The 16,100-nt window shown below is 50.9% G+C and overlaps 9 protein-coding genes across 9 annotated transcripts; 7 read left to right on the top strand and 2 right to left on the bottom strand.

Annotated features, from left to right (window-relative positions):
- Positions 1–726: 726 nt before the first annotated feature.
- P153DRAFT_48879 (uncharacterized protein) lies at positions 727–1,963 on the top strand. Its single transcript, XM_033673234.1, has 3 exons — positions 727–995; positions 1,319–1,564; positions 1,795–1,963. The coding sequence occupies exons 1-3, from the start codon at positions 816–818 to the stop codon at positions 1,840–1,842; spliced, it is 474 nt and encodes a 157-aa protein (XP_033522531.1). The 5' UTR covers positions 727–815; the 3' UTR covers positions 1,843–1,963.
- A 441-nt stretch (positions 1,964–2,404) lies between these two features.
- P153DRAFT_387099 (uncharacterized protein) lies at positions 2,405–3,559 on the bottom strand (the record flags this gene model as incomplete). The annotated part of the gene is made up of 4 exons (XM_033670608.1): positions 2,405–2,664; positions 2,737–3,131; positions 3,191–3,331; positions 3,381–3,559. The coding sequence occupies 4 exons, from the start codon at positions 3,557–3,559 to the stop codon at positions 2,405–2,407; spliced, it is 975 nt and encodes a 324-aa protein (XP_033522530.1).
- Positions 3,560–3,739: 180 nt separating this feature from the next.
- On the bottom strand, positions 3,740–5,853 carry P153DRAFT_48857 (dimethylaniline monooxygenase 2). Its single transcript, XM_033673233.1, has 5 exons — positions 5,621–5,853; positions 5,414–5,571; positions 5,336–5,366; positions 4,871–5,280; positions 3,740–4,818 (listed from the first exon to the last, which is right to left on the bottom strand). The coding sequence occupies exons 1-5, from the start codon at positions 5,658–5,660 to the stop codon at positions 3,862–3,864; spliced, it is 1,596 nt and encodes a 531-aa protein (XP_033522529.1). The 5' UTR covers positions 5,661–5,853; the 3' UTR covers positions 3,740–3,861.
- Positions 5,854–6,857: 1,004 nt separating this feature from the next.
- Positions 6,858–8,096, top strand: P153DRAFT_294384 (uncharacterized protein; the record flags this gene model as incomplete). Its single annotated transcript, XM_033663954.1, has 1 exon — positions 6,858–8,096. A coding segment is annotated over one exon (1,239 nt), but the record flags the coding sequence as incomplete, so codon positions are not given.
- Positions 8,097–8,312: 216 nt separating this feature from the next.
- P153DRAFT_293797 (uncharacterized protein) lies at positions 8,313–8,903 on the top strand (the record flags this gene model as incomplete). The annotated part of the gene is made up of 1 exon (XM_033663912.1): positions 8,313–8,903. The coding sequence occupies one exon, from the start codon at positions 8,313–8,315 to the stop codon at positions 8,901–8,903; it is 591 nt and encodes a 196-aa protein (XP_033522527.1).
- Positions 8,904–9,710: 807 nt separating this feature from the next.
- P153DRAFT_377009 (uncharacterized protein) lies at positions 9,711–11,813 on the top strand (the record flags this gene model as incomplete). Its single annotated transcript, XM_033669713.1, has 5 exons — positions 9,711–10,454; positions 10,508–10,750; positions 10,812–11,044; positions 11,097–11,320; positions 11,383–11,813. 5 exons carry the CDS (start codon positions 9,711–9,713, stop codon positions 11,811–11,813), a joined length of 1,875 nt encoding a protein of 624 aa, XP_033522526.1.
- A 366-nt stretch (positions 11,814–12,179) lies between these two features.
- Positions 12,180–12,948, top strand: P153DRAFT_387095 (uncharacterized protein; the record flags this gene model as incomplete). The annotated part of the gene is made up of 2 exons (XM_033670607.1): positions 12,180–12,297; positions 12,356–12,948. 2 exons carry the CDS (start codon positions 12,180–12,182, stop codon positions 12,946–12,948), a joined length of 711 nt encoding a protein of 236 aa, XP_033522525.1.
- A 212-nt stretch (positions 12,949–13,160) lies between these two features.
- P153DRAFT_48801 (uncharacterized protein) lies at positions 13,161–14,170 on the top strand. The gene has a single exon (XM_033673232.1). The coding sequence runs from the start codon at positions 13,372–13,374 to the stop codon at positions 13,885–13,887; it is 516 nt and encodes a 171-aa protein (XP_033522524.1). The 5' UTR covers positions 13,161–13,371; the 3' UTR covers positions 13,888–14,170.
- P153DRAFT_294318 (amino acid transporter) lies at positions 14,110–15,954 on the top strand (the record flags this gene model as incomplete). Its single annotated transcript, XM_033663949.1, has 4 exons — positions 14,110–14,286; positions 14,382–14,536; positions 14,592–14,630; positions 14,721–15,954. 4 exons carry the CDS (start codon positions 14,110–14,112, stop codon positions 15,952–15,954), a joined length of 1,605 nt encoding a protein of 534 aa, XP_033522523.1.
- Between the last annotated feature and the right edge of the window lie 146 nt (positions 15,955–16,100).

Raw genomic sequence — 16,100 nt, 5'->3', positions numbered from 1 at the left:
ATGACCAAAACCACTCAGTGGATGGAAGTTTTTTGGTGGGAATATTGTTATTTGGGAATACCCTGCTTCAAAACCACGTTGCAGCAGCAAAACGATAGTAAAATTGATATAATTCCTAATGAGCCTCTTCCTGCAATCCTTAATCCCCGGGCACAGCAGTCGAGTGCAGCTGAATGCTGTAGATGTGGAAGTGTATTCTATGTTTGGGTCTACATTCTGCATCCATGGTCACATTCGCGCCCGACCAATATATATGAACCTCCGTGTACATTAGGCGGCGAAGTCAACTGCCTGCCTAACGTCTGATGTGGCGAATCGTTTGATGACTGCCATACTGGGGTCACCTTGCAATGAGGGGAGTGTGGGATGGATCATCACGCACGAGCATGGCCGGACGCGCATGACTCAAATTACCGGGGAACCGACACTTTGGAACGACCGAGTGCTCGTTCTTCCTTCCCTTCCCTTCCTTCCCTCCCCTTCCCTTCCGTCGCCTCCCCCAGTGCTCCTCTTCACTCCTCGGAGCTTAGTTTTTTTTCCAACGCCGCTGGATGCTCGTACGCGACGCAACACCCTCTCAACACGCCGGGAAAGCCCTGTAGCGCAGCCACAGCAGTGAGGCATGCAGCCGTACATGCAGCGAATGGCGTACCGGCCGGTATCCGATATGCTCGTCCTCGTCCAACCACCTCACTTCCCCAACGGCGACGCCTCGCGACGGTCATCACGCGGTGGATTTCGGCGAACCCAACCTCGCTTGCACAGGCGGACGGGAGAGGCCTGGATACATTGTTTAGATTAATATACAGCACATTATGGCGGTTAGAATGACAAGGAGCCACGGTGTCCTTTCCTGGCCATGCTTCCGCGACTTGCGAGAAATCAGTCACTTTGCTCGTAGTCAGGATCCCATGGCCTGTCAGAGAAAAAGGATCGCGCGCGCGCTCTCTCCCGCCACCGTGACGAACTCACCCTGTGGATGGGTTCCCTGCCATGTAAGTATGCCAAGCTTGCGCTCCCCCCGCGTTTGTAAAAGTCGCACATCTACTCGTCGTCACATGAATGGGTTGCAGCACTCTTTTGCTGCTCGCACGCGCTTTCGGTTCATTGTCCCGTCCCCACGCCTTACGCCACTATCACGACGCGCTGCTTTCTGAATGCACTAGATGCCAGACATTGGGTATCCCGTCAGCTGGGGATTCCGATCTCCCGGAACCTGGTCCCCGAAGGATTTCATGTAGTGGCGTGGCGTTGCGTGATGCTGGAGCCTTGCCGTACGGTTGCAGGACGCGACTTTCAGCCTGCTGAGCTCTCATAGGCGCGGACTTCGGCTTGGACGGCTGCGATTTCGCTTATGGAAAGTAAGGGGGGGCGGAGTAAGTATCGCTTGGGTTCAACAGTGTTTAGAAACGAACGGTCGCCGATCATGCATGACTGGGCGCTTTTCTCGTCTAAGCATCTCTGCCCAGACTTCACTGTCCGAGAAGTCAGGAGATGGATGCAAGCTGACTATCCAACGCGCTGTGAAAGGCAATCCCTTGCTTTTACTGCCACCACTCGCTCGGTACGTACCAACCCCGCATTCTCGTTTCGCATCTTTATTCTACACGCGTTACATGATGACAAACGCTGGGGCCATATGAATCCTCCTCCATGTTCACTTCGGTGGATGTGGAGTTGTAGGATAATGCTTTCAATACCAGCATTCATATCTTCTCATTTATTCTGATATGTACTCTACTGGCTTTTCGTGTCTTTCATATTTGGGAAGGGCTATGCTAATGTTTTGCTCAGACCATACGACATCCGCTGCGCCGAGCAAGGTACATCGGCTCCGTATAGTGACATACTGAAACAAATGGACCGAGTGGGTGGTCGGATAAGCCAGGTAATGCATGTCGTCGTGACAAGTAAACAACAAACCCTTGAACCTTTTTTGTTCTAGTGGAGAGTGGTCCCATTCAGCTCCACGGCTCGTCACCCTTCCGAGCTCATGTGTAACAGTGGCGTCAGTAGGTCCTTGGATAGTAAAATTACTCACGAAAGCCCCCTTGAGTAATTTGCTTCAGCCCATAGAACTTCCATGGTAGTTGTTGTCGATGTCCCTGTGAAGACCGGGAAGTATTTGCTACATGTGCTCCATGTCCCGGAAGTTTATGCACGTCTGGCGCAGGTGTCCAAGCACATGAGCGAGCACGCTATTTTCCTAGTTGTTGCTCCAGTGCTCTCGAAATCTGCTCGCAGTCCAGTTCTACTCGAGTTCCTTGCAGCCGCCCCTCCACTTCATGGCGCACGGTCGCGATATCAGTGCTGTTGTTCCGATTGTGAACTATTTCTCTTGTAGCAGTATCGTTCGTGTGAGGCAGCAAAGACGGGAGTTTCTTGCCCGTCAATGGTCGAATGCCTATGATTCCGCAATATCGAGATAGACGTCAGACAGGAAGAGGAAACTGCGCTCCACTATTTCCCCAAGAGTCGTAGCAGTAAAGTCCACTTCAAGCCGTTCGACGTTTTCAGTGTTGCGCAGCTGGAACTCGACGGGTGTGAACTTGGGGAGGCGTGTCTTCTGTTGGACGAAACCCAACAAGCTTATCATGACGTCGGGAAGCAACGATGTACTTTTGGTGTAGGATTGTCCGACGATAGTTGGTGGATTGCGACGAACTTAGGACGTTTAGCCGAGAGAAAATCCGTACCTGAAGCTCGGACGTTGATAGTCTCTGTAGTTTATCTGACAGTTGCGCAGTTTCTTGAGCTCAGAGAAGTTTGTACCGCGGAAGCGCGGTTTGAGTAGCAGCCTGAGTGGGCAATTTCTCAAGACCATGTCAGTCTGTATGACGTCCTTGATGAGCCTATATAATCGCAGCACATTGCTCTCAAATCCGATAGTTGCTACGCTGTTGAGATTGTACGTGACTCGGTGAGAACGAAATATTTCAACGAAGATGTGGCGAAGTATGTGGTGTGGCATATCGAAAAGGTTGTGAAGTTTGACCGGCCCAAGTTTCTGCAACGCCATGCCATCGTCTAACACCGCGAGTCGAAACGTGTTCCAGCCGCACTGTACACCGCTTGTCTCGCGGTAAATCTGGCAGCATGTTTGAAGAAAGGCGATATTTCTGCTTAGCTCACTGAGAGGGTTGTCGATCATGTCCAAGCCCTTGAAAACTCTGGGGCACAAGACAGATACAGGCTCAGAGAAATGATACGTTGTCCCATAGATTTTGTTGCGGATCTCAGGGCAAGGTTGAGAATTGAGTTGGCGTGAGTGCGTGCCCGTGCAACCCGTTGTGTTATGACAACTTGACTCAATTTCAATCTTCTGAATCCCCTGCGTCGATGTCAGTGCTACTCGCCGGTCATACAATGATTGAACTCACCCTGTGGAAACTTCTCTAGCTGGTAGCATCAAAGTGAGCATTGATGTTCTAGTGGAGACCAGAGGCTTGTGGTGAGGGTACTGGCCCCAGAAATCGAATTGAGTGCCACCGCCTACCAGGAGAAATCTCGACCTAATGCTGTATATTGCGGAAAGCCAGGGCGAGAGAATATCGTACATAGGAGTTACGCAGAGAAACAAGCTTGAGCACATAGAAAATGGCGAGTTGGCTTTACTGCTCTTCAGTGCTCCTTCCTAACTAATTTCCGACTGTAAATAGCAGGATTTTTACGCTCCCGCACCCCCACACAGACAACACATTAAGGCCAGGACTCATCTATTGGAGGAGAATGTATGTTTGCATCCAGACGGGTTACACAGAAAGTCATGGCTCCCTATCAACACTATTCGGTAATCATTACCAGGTACTACTTGATTGAATAACGGAGGTGTTGTTTCAATCCATCATACGGACACCTTAATCAGATTTGCTTCTTCTTATCCTTGAACGGCATTTGCTTGTCCTTCGTTGCCGTTGCAGACTCATTCACTTCCTTAATCGCATCACTTGCACCATTCCATAACTTTCTCTTCCCTTGGAACACACGGTGAATGTGCGGACTCCAAATCCCGTCCATCAGCAATCCGCAAAACTTCCTTTCCTGGAACCAAAAGCTCCAACCCTTCCACCCATACCCAAGATACTCATTGACACCTGTACCAGCCATTTCGTCCATAGCGTGTATCCAGGACCCCGGGTTTACCATGCCGGGCGATACATTGGTGCTGCGTTGTGCACAATCAGCAAGCCAGGCGTGGTGCTCACCTACAGCTTGGTTCATGACTGAAAGTGAGGGGAGACTCGTGGCGCCTTTCCAGACCTGTGCGATGGCCATACTCGCCATGTCGAAGACCTGGAATCCGCCCAGTGGAATCTGCACATTACCCAGGAAAGCGAGACTATCGGGTTTCTCAAGCGAGAAGATATTATGGTATAGTCGCGCAAGCGATTTGCCATTGGAACCGCTAGCTGTGGACCATGTGGGTGTGGAGTGGGTTGTGGGATCGAAACGCGGTTCGAGCATGCTGAAGTCGGATTTGTAGCCGGTGCACCATATGATTGCATCGACATCGACCTTTCGCCCATCTTCAAGCTCGACCTGTGTTTCGCTGAGGATGCGACGTATGCCCTTGACAGAGTCTATGGTGCCTTTTTCGAGACAAGGTACTAGATTGTCGGAGACGACTGGCGAGGCTTGTGCAGGCTCAAACCCCCACTCTGGTCGAATTGTGAAGCATTTCTCCTGGAAGTCTTTCAATAGCTTAGCAAAGATTATGGAGCCAAGCTTGGGAAAGTAACCGATGATAAAGTTTTGTATGCTGAAAAGTCGCAGGGTGTGCGTGTGGTCTATTGGCCGCCCATTGACCAGGTGAGGAAGCTATTCAAAATTCAGCCTGGAGAAAAAAATCGAAACGGTGGGATTAACCTACTACATGTGCCCCATGCCTGTGCGCAAGATAGACTTTCTCTGCGACCCCGGCCAACTGCGTCGCAGTGTCTACTGCAGTATTCCCAAACCCTACGACCATAACCCTCTTCCCTTTAAAATTTCCAGGTCTTTTGAACGCTCTTGAATGTACGCTTACGCCGCCGAACTTTTCTGTCCCTTCAATGAGCGGAAGATTTGGAAGACTGGTGACACCTCCGATTGCAATTACGACCTTGTCGAAGAACTCTTCACTCTCGCCCTCCAATCCAACAACCCATTTCTGGCGATCGTCATCATAGGTGAATCTACGAATTGTAGTGTTCAATCGAATACGTGGTTGCAAATTGAAGTGTTCGCAATAAGTAGTCAGGTATGTCGCAACTTGTGCGCCAGTGGGGAAGGACGAGACATCTACGATAGCGATCAATCAGTGTTGCTCACCAATACAGGAAGTAAATATACATACCTTGGGGAAACGGAAAGTCCGTAAAACATCCCTAACCTGTGTTAGTAGTTGTACGCTGACGAGAGGTGAAATTCTTGCCCTTTCTTTCGAAATATTCACGGTTGTGGTCTCCAGTACGGAGGTCTTGTCCTCTTCCGTATATTGCCACAAGCCTCCCACATAGCTGTTACGTTCAAAGCCTGTTACCTCAAAGCCTTCCTCGGTGAGATTCTTGAGCGCTGCTAGTCCAGCCGATCCTACCTTCATGAGCGTGACGCCAATCAACCCGCTGTACACTGCACTCACCAAGTCCTATGACCGCCACAGTGGTTTTCTGAGTAGTCATTGTAACGTCTTGCTAGATATCTTGAAGCTTGAAACAGGGCGCGTCGTTGTTGTTAAACGTATTTTCTCCTTGAGCTTCGACAGGCCTCAGCAGGATGTGGAGATAAGGGCATGCAGCAGCAGCTCAATCGCAAGGGGTCTCGGAGAGTTTTAGTATTTAAAAAAAACTCCGATGCAGGAATCGTCAGGGGCGCCATGTGGTGAGTTTACACAGTTGTAACAAACAATAGCAAGAACCCACGCCACACGGCCCTTGTAAGAATATAGTTAGGGGCTTTCGCGGTTTCCCTTGCTAATTTGGTAGCTCATCCAATCAGATGGGCTTATGTAAGTGTAATTCATAGTGCTTATGTTGCTCGTTATGGAGGGTAGAGGTGGTCGGTCGGTACTATTGATCAACAAGGTCGGAGTGGGACGGGAGGCTATCTGGGGTAGAGGCCACCTGGGGTCGAGGCGGGCACAGTCGATTGACCACCACGGAGCATGACATTTCAGGAACCAACATGAACATGTTTTTCTCACATACAAAGTAAAGACTCTCAAAAGATGTCGTCATGAAATGATACGCGAAACTGTTGTGCTTGTGAGGCTATGCCCCGTTTCCGGTGGGTCTCCCCGCACTTGCAGTCAGCACTCACAATTATTTCCAGCACGACATCTGCACAGCATTTCATGTCTTCTCTAGGACATGGAAACTAAGGTTATTATTTCCCGATTAATACCCAAGCAGTTTCTTTTAAAACAGATCGTTCGTGTCAAACAGCGAGCTACTGCGACAGTTGCATCTGCGACCCAACATGTGAAGTAAGCAAACGGCCCACTTTATATCCAGTCTCTACAACTAGAGGAACAGCTCATTGCTTATGCATAAAAGACGCGTGGCTATATTTGGGCGCCTGCACATTGTAGAAGCCTTTACTGTGTTCGATTGCATCATCGCAAGACTGCGGCGCAGTAACTAAGCCTCGGTGGCTTGCTTACCCGCCGAGTATGTGATTGGCCACTGTTTTCTTTAGCGGTGTTGCCATTGCATGCAACGCACGAGGCAGCAGCAGGTAAGCACTATAAGAAGATCTATCTATGTAGCCACTTGGCAGATACAAACCTCCTGCCCCAACTGAGTACTCTGCTACATCACTATTTTCACCAACGTCTATCAATCACCTTTTTGTCACTAAAGAGATTCTACCACGCCACGATGGCAGGACAACGATCAGGCACCAACGATCCGCCCCCAGCGTTCACACCTCCCGCATACGCATCCGTAGTTGATTCGGACGACGAGACTGATACCACATATCCGACGCCTACACACAGTCCTGGTGGACCACAATATGAGGATTTGCCTCCCTCTTATGGTGAAGCGCAGCAGCAAGCCAGGGATAACGTGCGCGACGGAATTCCAGCGCTGGATCCTAACCAGATTGAAGCACATCGCTTGACACTAAATGAAGGACCTAATGAACCCGAGATCTGGGAGTATCGGATTAGAGGGGAAGAGCTGGACACGGCGAACGAGCACGAGCAGGCACCTGCATACGAACGGCACGTTAGTGGTTCCGGTGTCAACGTGCCTGTCCAACATGTCTCAAGCAGCGAAAACATTCCAGTAGGAAGAGTGGGAAACCAAAGAACTGCATCGGCGCCTATTTCCGATCCGACTTTAGCACTCCTTAACCAAGCGTTGCAATTTGCATCTCATAAGCCGGATTCTGATGTGCAGCATGCACCACGCTGGACACGTTGCATTGCCATTCCACAGGAGACAGTGCCCAAACATAAGGGCAAGATGATTTCGAGTAGCTACGATACCGCCAACAAGTCGGCCCAATTTGTAAGAGCGTACGCAAAACCTCTGCACATCCGCAGCATTCGACCAGCAGAGTTTGTCGAGTTTTTGGATGGTCTTAGCATGATGTGTGAGGCATCTGGTGCTTCTGACGGTGACCTGCTCCCTGGATCATCAGGAATGAACACGAACCAAAGTATAGTTGATGATTACATCAAAAGGGCTAACGATACTTTCTTCGCACCTCGTGGACTGAAAGCTTCACTCCGCTCTTTTTCTACCCTCATCACAACATTGAGTATCCCAGTTGAGAAAGGTCAGCGAGACGGTGCCATTACCAGTGTTCTGGACGAAGCCAGCACGGGAATCAAGAGAGCGTGGTCGTTGTATCCATGGATTGAGGCACTGGACGTCAACGTGCCAGCTTTAAGCACTCATACACTCATGTTGCGTGACATGGCTGAACGTTGGAGAGAAAGTCAGGGTCACGCACTTGAGGAACCCCTGCATACAGTTGAAAGCTCTGCTGGAGAATCAACTCAGACTAGTCCGCGTTCAAACAGGGGACGTAGCCGCGGTCCTCGAGGCCTTGGAGGGAGGGGTGCTCATCGCGGGCCTTCCGAGCATAGTTTTCACAGTCCATCAGGTTCAAACGCATCTGGCGCAACTCATCGTAGGCGAGGTGGCCATGGTGGTCGCCGGACTGGACGAGGACTTGTGAATGTACAGAGTGATCGCGCTCCTTTTGGCTCTGGCCCAGAGGAATTCGCAGGTCAGGAAATGGGGGTCCATCGAGAAGAGAGTCAAGTCGATGTTGACAAAGCAAAGATCCATGAGCCCGACGAGAAGCGAAAAACCAAGGTTATGGATTACGACGATACATCTTCCCTGTCATCAGATTCCTCAGACTCTTCGGATTCGGAGTCTGACTCTGACTCCGACTCTGACTCCTACCCTGACACTCAAGCTACCTTTCTCGCACGTATTCGCTCCATCAACGCGCGTGCCGAAAGCTCAGCCACAAAAGGTAAAAAGACCCCAGAGGAAGTCGCTCACGACCGCGCACTCGCTATTGAACAGGCACAGAACGAGAGGATTGCTATGAATTCCGACATCAAAGACAACATTTCCAAGCGAGCCGTGAAACAAGAGTTGAAGCAAAGGAGACGCGAGTTGAGGAAGCAGTATCGCTTGAAAAGAAGAGAGATGCGTGACACACACAAAGGAAAAGGAAAGGGGAAGGCGAAAAAGACGAGCGAGTGGAAAGAAGAGAAGAAAGCTTATAGAGATGCGATGAAGGAAATACGTAAGGAAAAGAAGAATGCGAGGAGAGAATGGAAAAAGGGAAAGGGTAGTAAGAGGATTGCAAGGAAGGAAGAGGTCCATGTCGATGCCGGCCAACAGGAACTGATGGACATGATGGTGTGGGTGGTGATCGAAGATATGGGACTTTGAGTGTGTGCGCATCCAGAAATCCTGCGATTAATGAGACGCGAGGGCAATTCTCACTGGAGAGTGTGGAGTAGTGTTCATGGTTCAGTCAAACAAATGCGATCAATATCAGGAGTTTGGCCTACACTGCATTGGTCACTTGACTGGGAGAGTGCAGCTCCGTTGTAATAAAACTTGGAAAAATCCCTAGGCCTTCTCTTGTCGACATAAATCCTCTACCTTTTGTTCTACGCCGACTGTCACCTTGGCGGCGACGACAGAGTCGTGGTTCTCCCACAAAAATCAAATCTGATTGATTGGATCTTTGACAAATGTGACCAATTGGAAGCGACAGACTGAAATTCAATTTGGAACATTACTCACTGACAGCTGTTGAATTAATGCAATAGTCCCCATACTTTGATGTTGTGTAGAGACATAGACACGCTGCGTCATCGGATCCACCGCACTAGTCGATAGTGGCAATTCATCGTAAACTTTTGGTCGACAACACAGCTATGTTTTGTAACACGACAGAGATAAATGTCTGAAAAGTCATGGTCTCCGGGTCCCTACCGTATTTGACTGTTTTCTCTCATATCCCCAACAACTTGAACAATGTCGTTGATGACGTGCCATGACGTGACGTCAGGTGCTGCCTGTACGTCAAGGTAGCCTTGGAAGTGCAAAGTGATACTATTACGCTTCGATTATTCACCCTTACATGATTCACCCTAACACATCTACCTCACATAAAGTTCGGCTTCTTATCACATCACTAATACCTAGCCTAAATCTTCATCTGCTTCTCTATCGATAGGCATACTTCCAATGGCGGACGTGCAACGGCTTCCGGAGGCGGAGCATGTGCTAATAGACGAGCTCAGTATTGGACTTGATCGGTCAGCCATCAATTCCAAAGGACAGATTCAACTCCCCGATCAAAATTCTAGAAGGGAGGAACATGTGGCTCGCCAGGACACAGGCAGATATGCCGAATCTGAGTCTCCGTCATCGTCATCGTCTCACCATTTCGTCAATTCGATCAAACAGCGCAAACATCATGCTGCTGTCAAAATCAGGAAATCCCTCCACATCAGCAAGGACTCTGACCTTATCGAATCCAACTCGCCGGTACTTGCGAGAGATACAGATGAACAGTCTGATGCACGCCTCATGAACAGACCACCGGAGCCAGAAAAGCCAACCCTGAAAGATTTCATGCACAACCCAGTCGATGTGGTAAAGACAAAAGTCTCAGGCCAAGGCAGTCATCAGGTGGCAGCGAATATTGCCGCGAAAGAGATTCCTCATGGCCAGGACGTTGACATCGTCAATGCTTCCCTTGCAGTCGATAATGCGCGGACAGACGTGGAGAGGTTGCTTGCCATAGAGGATCTGTCCAGGTTGATGACAGAACGACAAAACACGTACGCTCGATGGACACTCGATCGTCATGTCACTAAGGTCAGAGTATTACCCCGGGATACTGTTGTGAGAAAGCCCCGGGAAGCTTTTGAGACAGTAAACGACCAGGAAGGACTTGTCATAGACTGGAAGGCGTACGGACAGCACGTAAGTCTTATCACCAACTGTAGGGCAACAATGATCTTGCTAACCTTCATCAGCTGGTGGAATTCTACGCGCAACAATATGGAGGGCAGTATATTGGTTATGGCTCCAGTCCACCAAAACCCTCCAAAGAAACAGTGATGCCCAATGTTGAGCGGCTACTCGTTGCTACATCCCCCTTCCAGGAGTTTGGTATGACGACCAGACGTGTTTACCGATGGGAAGAACCGGCAGAAACGGCGAAATACCTGGTGATATACCTTACGTTGTGGTTTTTCAACCTGCTCCTTCCGGGCGTGGTGAGTCAGATTATAATTCGTGTCCCCGCATGATGAATAGGAATCATTAACGCTTTCTCAGATTAGTGCCATTATGTATCTCGTGATTCAGCGTCATATCCACGGCAACACTCTGGACGATCTCCGCGAAGATATTAAGCGCCGGGAAGATGCAGCACTAACGGCTCTCTCGATCACCGAGCTCGTGGTGAAGAAAGGAGACAAACAGTGGGCTGATGACCTGCTTGAAGGCCTAGGTCCATGGGCAATGATTCAGCTGGCTGACCTGGCAGATTTATTTGAGAGTGTGCGCAAGTTAGTATCCCGCTCTTTGTTCTCATACAATGTAAGGCTTACGAATTTCCAGCTTCTATGAATGGCGCAAACCTTACAGGACGAAAGGCGCACTTGCAGTCATGGGTGTCGGTGTGTTCATCACCTCGTTCTTGCCACTTTGGCTATTGGTCAAATCTATGACCTTCGGTGCTGGCTTTACTTTCTTTGCGCTGTTTCCTCTCTCCGCCAATTTCCCAGAATACCGACTCCTGGTGTCACCTACCAAACGACTCTTGTGGAACATACCTACCCATGGTGAGTTTAGCTTGCATGATAACAGCATGATACAGCGCACATACTGACGGTGATCTCTACAGCTGAGTGGGCAATACAATATATCCAAGCTGAAGGCTCCTTGATCCAAGATCACACTGCTCCCCAACCACTCAACCCAGCTATAAATGGCACCCCGGTCGACAAAGATGCACATGACTATGGCTACTACACTGCACATCACGAGGGTAAGACAGGCCAGTTGGTCATCGGCACTCTATCGATACGCTTCGTCTCAAACAAGTCACACGACGTGTATTTCGTACTTCCCTACGATCAGATCCAGAGGTTTGAGAAGCAAGACCGGATTATGCACAAGGGGGTTCCTGAAAAACTAAAGAGAGACTCGGGGAAGGATCTGCTGCTTGTTAGCAGAACAGGGCAGGAGTTGGTGCTGAAGGATATGGAGCAGAGGGATGAGGCGTTCTCCCAAATTGTGGGGTTCAGCAAGGTTGAGTGGCAGGTCGTTTGGTAGGAGAGGCGGGGCGATTCGACCTTGATGAAACGACGGAGTTAGCATATCACATGGTGTTGCAAGGAATGCAAAGGCATGAATCTTGTCATGAGAAATGCAAATCCATTTGCGACAGGACTGCAAGGTGGAGCTAGCTAAAACGGTGATGCCAGTCTTGTAGGGCTGAACGTGCAGCCAATCAAAGCACAGACAGCTAAGGATGGAAGTCGCGAGCTGGATCGTCGAATTTCCAAATTCTTCCACAACGTCACTTTGCGATGAATCTACCTGTCTAAATAATGCGCTCTTGATCTCTACTCACCTCAACTTTTCCTTTAGCTAGACAGCCACTCACCCTCACCCTATCTCTCCCTACGCGACACCAACATGGCGACGCAGACGTTGCACGGCGCCTGCGCGTGTGGTAGGAATCGATACGTGGTCGAGATGCCTTCGCAGCAGATACAGCAAGCCGAGCTCCGATACGACAACACGTCGGCGTCACGTAAGTCTTCGCGCCTGGTTTCCATATCGACGTGACACAGTGCTGATGAACCGACTAGGACACCACTCGGCGAGCCCGTTAGCCCTCTGGCTACGCGTCCCCCTCTCCTGGTATACGTCGGCGACCTTTGCACAGTTCCCCGACGAGACACGATCGAGCATCCAGCGCGCCTTCACCTCGCCCTTTGCGTCCAACACACGCCGCCAGTTCTGCGGATACTGCGGCACCCAACTCTCATCGTGGAACGAGCACACGCGGGACGAGGCCGAGCACATTTGCCTGACCATTGGCAGTCTGATGGACGAGGATCAGGCCTTGTTGGGTGACTTGGGCCTTCTTCCCAGCAGCGAGAGCAGTGACGACGACGCGACTCTCGCAGGCCCGTCGCGGTCAACACAGGCGCGGCCCGCTGCTCGCTCAGAACTTCAGGCGCGCGGGGCCCCCTGGTTTGAGGAGATTGTGCAGAACACGCGCCTTGGGCGATTCAAGCAGCAGCGCGGCGGACACTCAGGCAGCGGCGTCCGTGTCGAGTGGGAAGTCATGGAATGGACCGAGGCCGATGATGCAGACGACGAAGGCGGTCGCGCAACGCCGAGCAAGAGGAAAATTGGCGATGTTGACGATGGAGATGCAGAGATGCGAAGCGCCTAAGTCTGCGTGAGACTGTATGTGTTTGTTATTATTAGAACTGGTTTGCTCACGCTCTACGAGGTCGAAACGAAGGCCATAATTGTGTACATGGACGAAGCAATGGATCAACTGGATAGTGCAATATACCGACTGCACACGAACCGAGGTGTTCGACTACACCATGTGCAGCTCTTTCTGTTTGAAATAGCCGACCCCCATCACATTCGAACGCGTTCTTGCGATGCTATGCTTCACCAAAAATACTCCGGACATTATGTCTAATCGTAATTCTCGCGTTAGCAGCTCCGTCATTATATCTCCAATCAGCGGCATCGGAGCGCATGCTCACAAACGTGGGGGCATAGTAGCGCGAAACGGCTCGCTCGCCGCGTGGGCCCATTATGCAACTCGGACCCTGGCTAAACGGGACGGGAGGCACGCCGTATGGACTACGCCGAGAGAGGTCAATCACAGTGTGGAGTCCCCATTTCGGCGCGTGAGGGGGTTTTCTACAGACATTCTCACGACCAGTTCCGCTGCTGCAGCGCTTTGTGTGCAACGAGGTTTCTGCGCCAGATAATACGATTAAGTCTCCTTGTCATGCACGGCGGGTATGATTGGACAAGACGCGACCCAGTGCATGCATGGTCCCTATCTATACCCTTGACATGCTCGCCTCCGCTCGGGCTGATAAGCGTAGACTGTCATTCGCACCTCACCTTACTCAGATTGGTCTTGCATTCACAACTCCTGCAGCAATCAGCCACCCCCGAGGTAGTGCCTGGCATCTCCCTGCGATCTATGCTGCGAGCATGTCTCCACACGATCGTTCCGGCGGTTATCTGCGGTGGCGCTTACATAGGACTTTACGTTCATTCTATGCAGCTTTCGATAAGCGTTCGAACATGCTGTGTTCGGTTCCAACAGAGTGGGTGGTCCTTGTGGCACGTATTAAGCTGATGGACATGTCTTGATTTTCTCTCTGATAATTGCCGAACCTTATTCATTCTTCTTCCATCTTGTCTTTGAAGCTTCAAAAGCTTTTCAATTGTTCTGTTTCGCTTCTTCGTTTGACACGAAGATCTCCGGTCGGTTCGGCATCACAACAATTACCCGAGTTGTGCCATTCCCCACGTCCCCCCATTCCACATCAGCTAAGGATCACGCGTGGCTTTTACAACCATGGGGAAAGACAGTATGGAGAAGCCTCCGTCGGAGGTAGACGATCATGTGGGTGTGGGCGAGGTCTTCAACGCGTCTGGTCATAAGCAGGAGCTGGACCGACAGTTCAGTCTGTTATCTGTCTGTTCTGTTGGAATCACTACTGGCAATGTGTGGGCTGCCTTGGGCGGTTCAATTGTATGTGTTCTTCCCTTCTCTCCCCTCTTTGACCCTTAAACAACTCACTATCACTTGATGCATGAAAGATACATGGATGTGCTAACATCTAGTAGGTCATTGCACTTTACAATGGCGGCCCCGCGGGCGTCATCTACGAGTTCATTGCAGTATCAATCTTCTACTTCATGATTGCAGCTTGCATTGCTGAGATGTCTTCTGCAATTCCCTCGGCGGCTGGTGTCTACACCTGGGCCAACATTACAGCTGGGTAATACAACTCTATTGCTCTATTGTTAGTGCAACATACTAATCAATACCTCTAGTGAGAAATATGGAAGGATTGTTGGGTATTTCGCTGGATGGTACGTTGATCCCTCTGCTCCACTACACACAGTCTTTCTCCAAACAAGCCCTCACATCCTCACAAAATCAATACTAACACCCAATTCCAGGTGGAACTTCTTCGGCTGGATCTTCGGCACCGCGTCCATGTCCTCGATTCTCGCCAACCAGATAATCAGCATGTACGGCCTCTTCCACCCCGGATACGAATACGAACGCTGGCACGTCTTCATCGTATACCTCATCATCACCTGGATGGCATGTTTCACCGTCATGTTCGCCAACCGCGCACTACCTCTCTTGACGACCATTGGCCTGATCCTCATCCTCGGGGGTTGCTTCATCACCATCATGGTATGCGCCATCATGCCCAGTAGAACAGGAAAAGGGTACGCGAGCAACAGCTTCGTCTGGCGGGAGTGGCAGAACCAAACCGGCTGGAGCAGCGACGGCTTCGTATTTTGCGCCGGCATGCTCAACGGCGCATACGCCGTTGGCACACCCGACTGCGTGTCGCATCTGGCCGAAGAAATCCCCAACCCGCGCCGCAACGTGCCCAAAGCCATCCTCGCCCAATACGTCGTCGGCTTCCTAACCGCGTTCCTCTACGTAATCACAATCTTCTACTCGGTAAACGACCTCGACTCCCTCTTCTCAAACCCCTGGCCCTTCCCCCTCGCCGAACTCTACCGCCAGTCGACAAACTCAACCGCCGGTTCCCTCGGCCTCCTCATCGTCATCTTCCTCCCCACCTTCTGCACAAACATCGGTTGCTATCTAACCTCAGGCCGCATGCTGTGGACGCTCGGCCGAGACGGCGCCTCGCCCTTCTCCGCCTGGATCGGCAAGATCTCCCCGCGGTACCAGAATCCGTGGAACGCGACGCTCGTGTGCGGTGTCATCGACACGATCCTAGGGTGCATATACATCGGCTCCTCGACGGCGTTCTCCGCCTTCGTCGGGTCCTTCATCGTCATGTCATCGTTCAGCTACCTCGCCTTCATCCTGCCCAACATCCTTTCCCGCCGCCGCCACGTCGTCCCCGGCCCCTTCAGCATGCCCAACCCCGTCTTCTACACCATCGGCGGCCTGGCGTGCGCGTACATGTGCGTCTGGATCGTGGTGTACTGCTTTCCCTACGCCGTGCCATTTGACTCCACGACGATGAACTACAGCTGTGTGTTGGTGGGCGGGCTGACGATTATCATGGGCGCGTGGTATGCGTGGATCCGGAAGCGTGGGTATGAGGGCCCCAGGGGCGCGCTGTTGAAGGCGTTGAATGGGCTGGCAGATGGGGATGATGGGCCTGCTGTGTTGGATTTGGGGAGCGGGGAGAAGGCGTAGCAGGGGTGGGGTGAGGGGGTGGAGTTGGTAAATTTGATGGGCAGGCGTGATTCGAGCGCCGAGTATATATATACTGATAGATAGATGGAGTATATGTTTTTTCTGTTCACTGTTTGTTGTAAATTTGAGGGCTGTCTTTGATAATT

This window comes from Dothidotthia symphoricarpi (genome assembly GCF_010015815.1).
Source record: "Dothidotthia symphoricarpi CBS 119687 unplaced genomic scaffold P153scaffold_13, whole genome shotgun sequence".
Taxonomy (NCBI): domain Eukaryota; kingdom Fungi; phylum Ascomycota; class Dothideomycetes; order Pleosporales; family Dothidotthiaceae; genus Dothidotthia; species Dothidotthia symphoricarpi.
The sequence above is the reverse complement of the archived record's forward strand: the minus strand, read 5'-3'. Positions and strand labels throughout refer to the sequence as shown.

Coding starts and splice junctions, on each gene's coding strand:
- P153DRAFT_48801 (XM_033673232.1), top strand. CDS start 13,372: ATGGACTACGCCGAGAGAGGTCAATCACAGTGTGGAGTCCCCATTTCG.
- P153DRAFT_48879 (XM_033673234.1), top strand. CDS start 816: ATGGCGGTTAGAATGACAAGGAGCCACGGTGTCCTTTCCTGGCCATGC. Junction 996..1,318: donor GTGGATGGGTTCCCTGCCAT/GTAAGTATGCCA, acceptor GAGCTCTCATAG/GCGCGGACTTCGGCTTGGAC. Junction 1,565..1,794: donor TTACTGCCACCACTCGCTCG/GTACGTACCAAC, acceptor TGTTTTGCTCAG/ACCATACGACATCCGCTGCG.
- P153DRAFT_48857 (XM_033673233.1), bottom strand. CDS start 5,660: ATGACTACTCAGAAAACCACTGTGGCGGTCATAGGACTTG. Junction 5,281..5,335: donor GGACTTTCCGTTTCCCCAAG/GTATGTATATTT, acceptor TCGCTATCGTAG/ATGTCTCGTCCTTCCCCACT. Junction 4,819..4,870: donor ACAGGCATGGGGCACATGTA/GTAGGTTAATCC, acceptor AATTTTGAATAG/CTTCCTCACCTGGTCAATGG.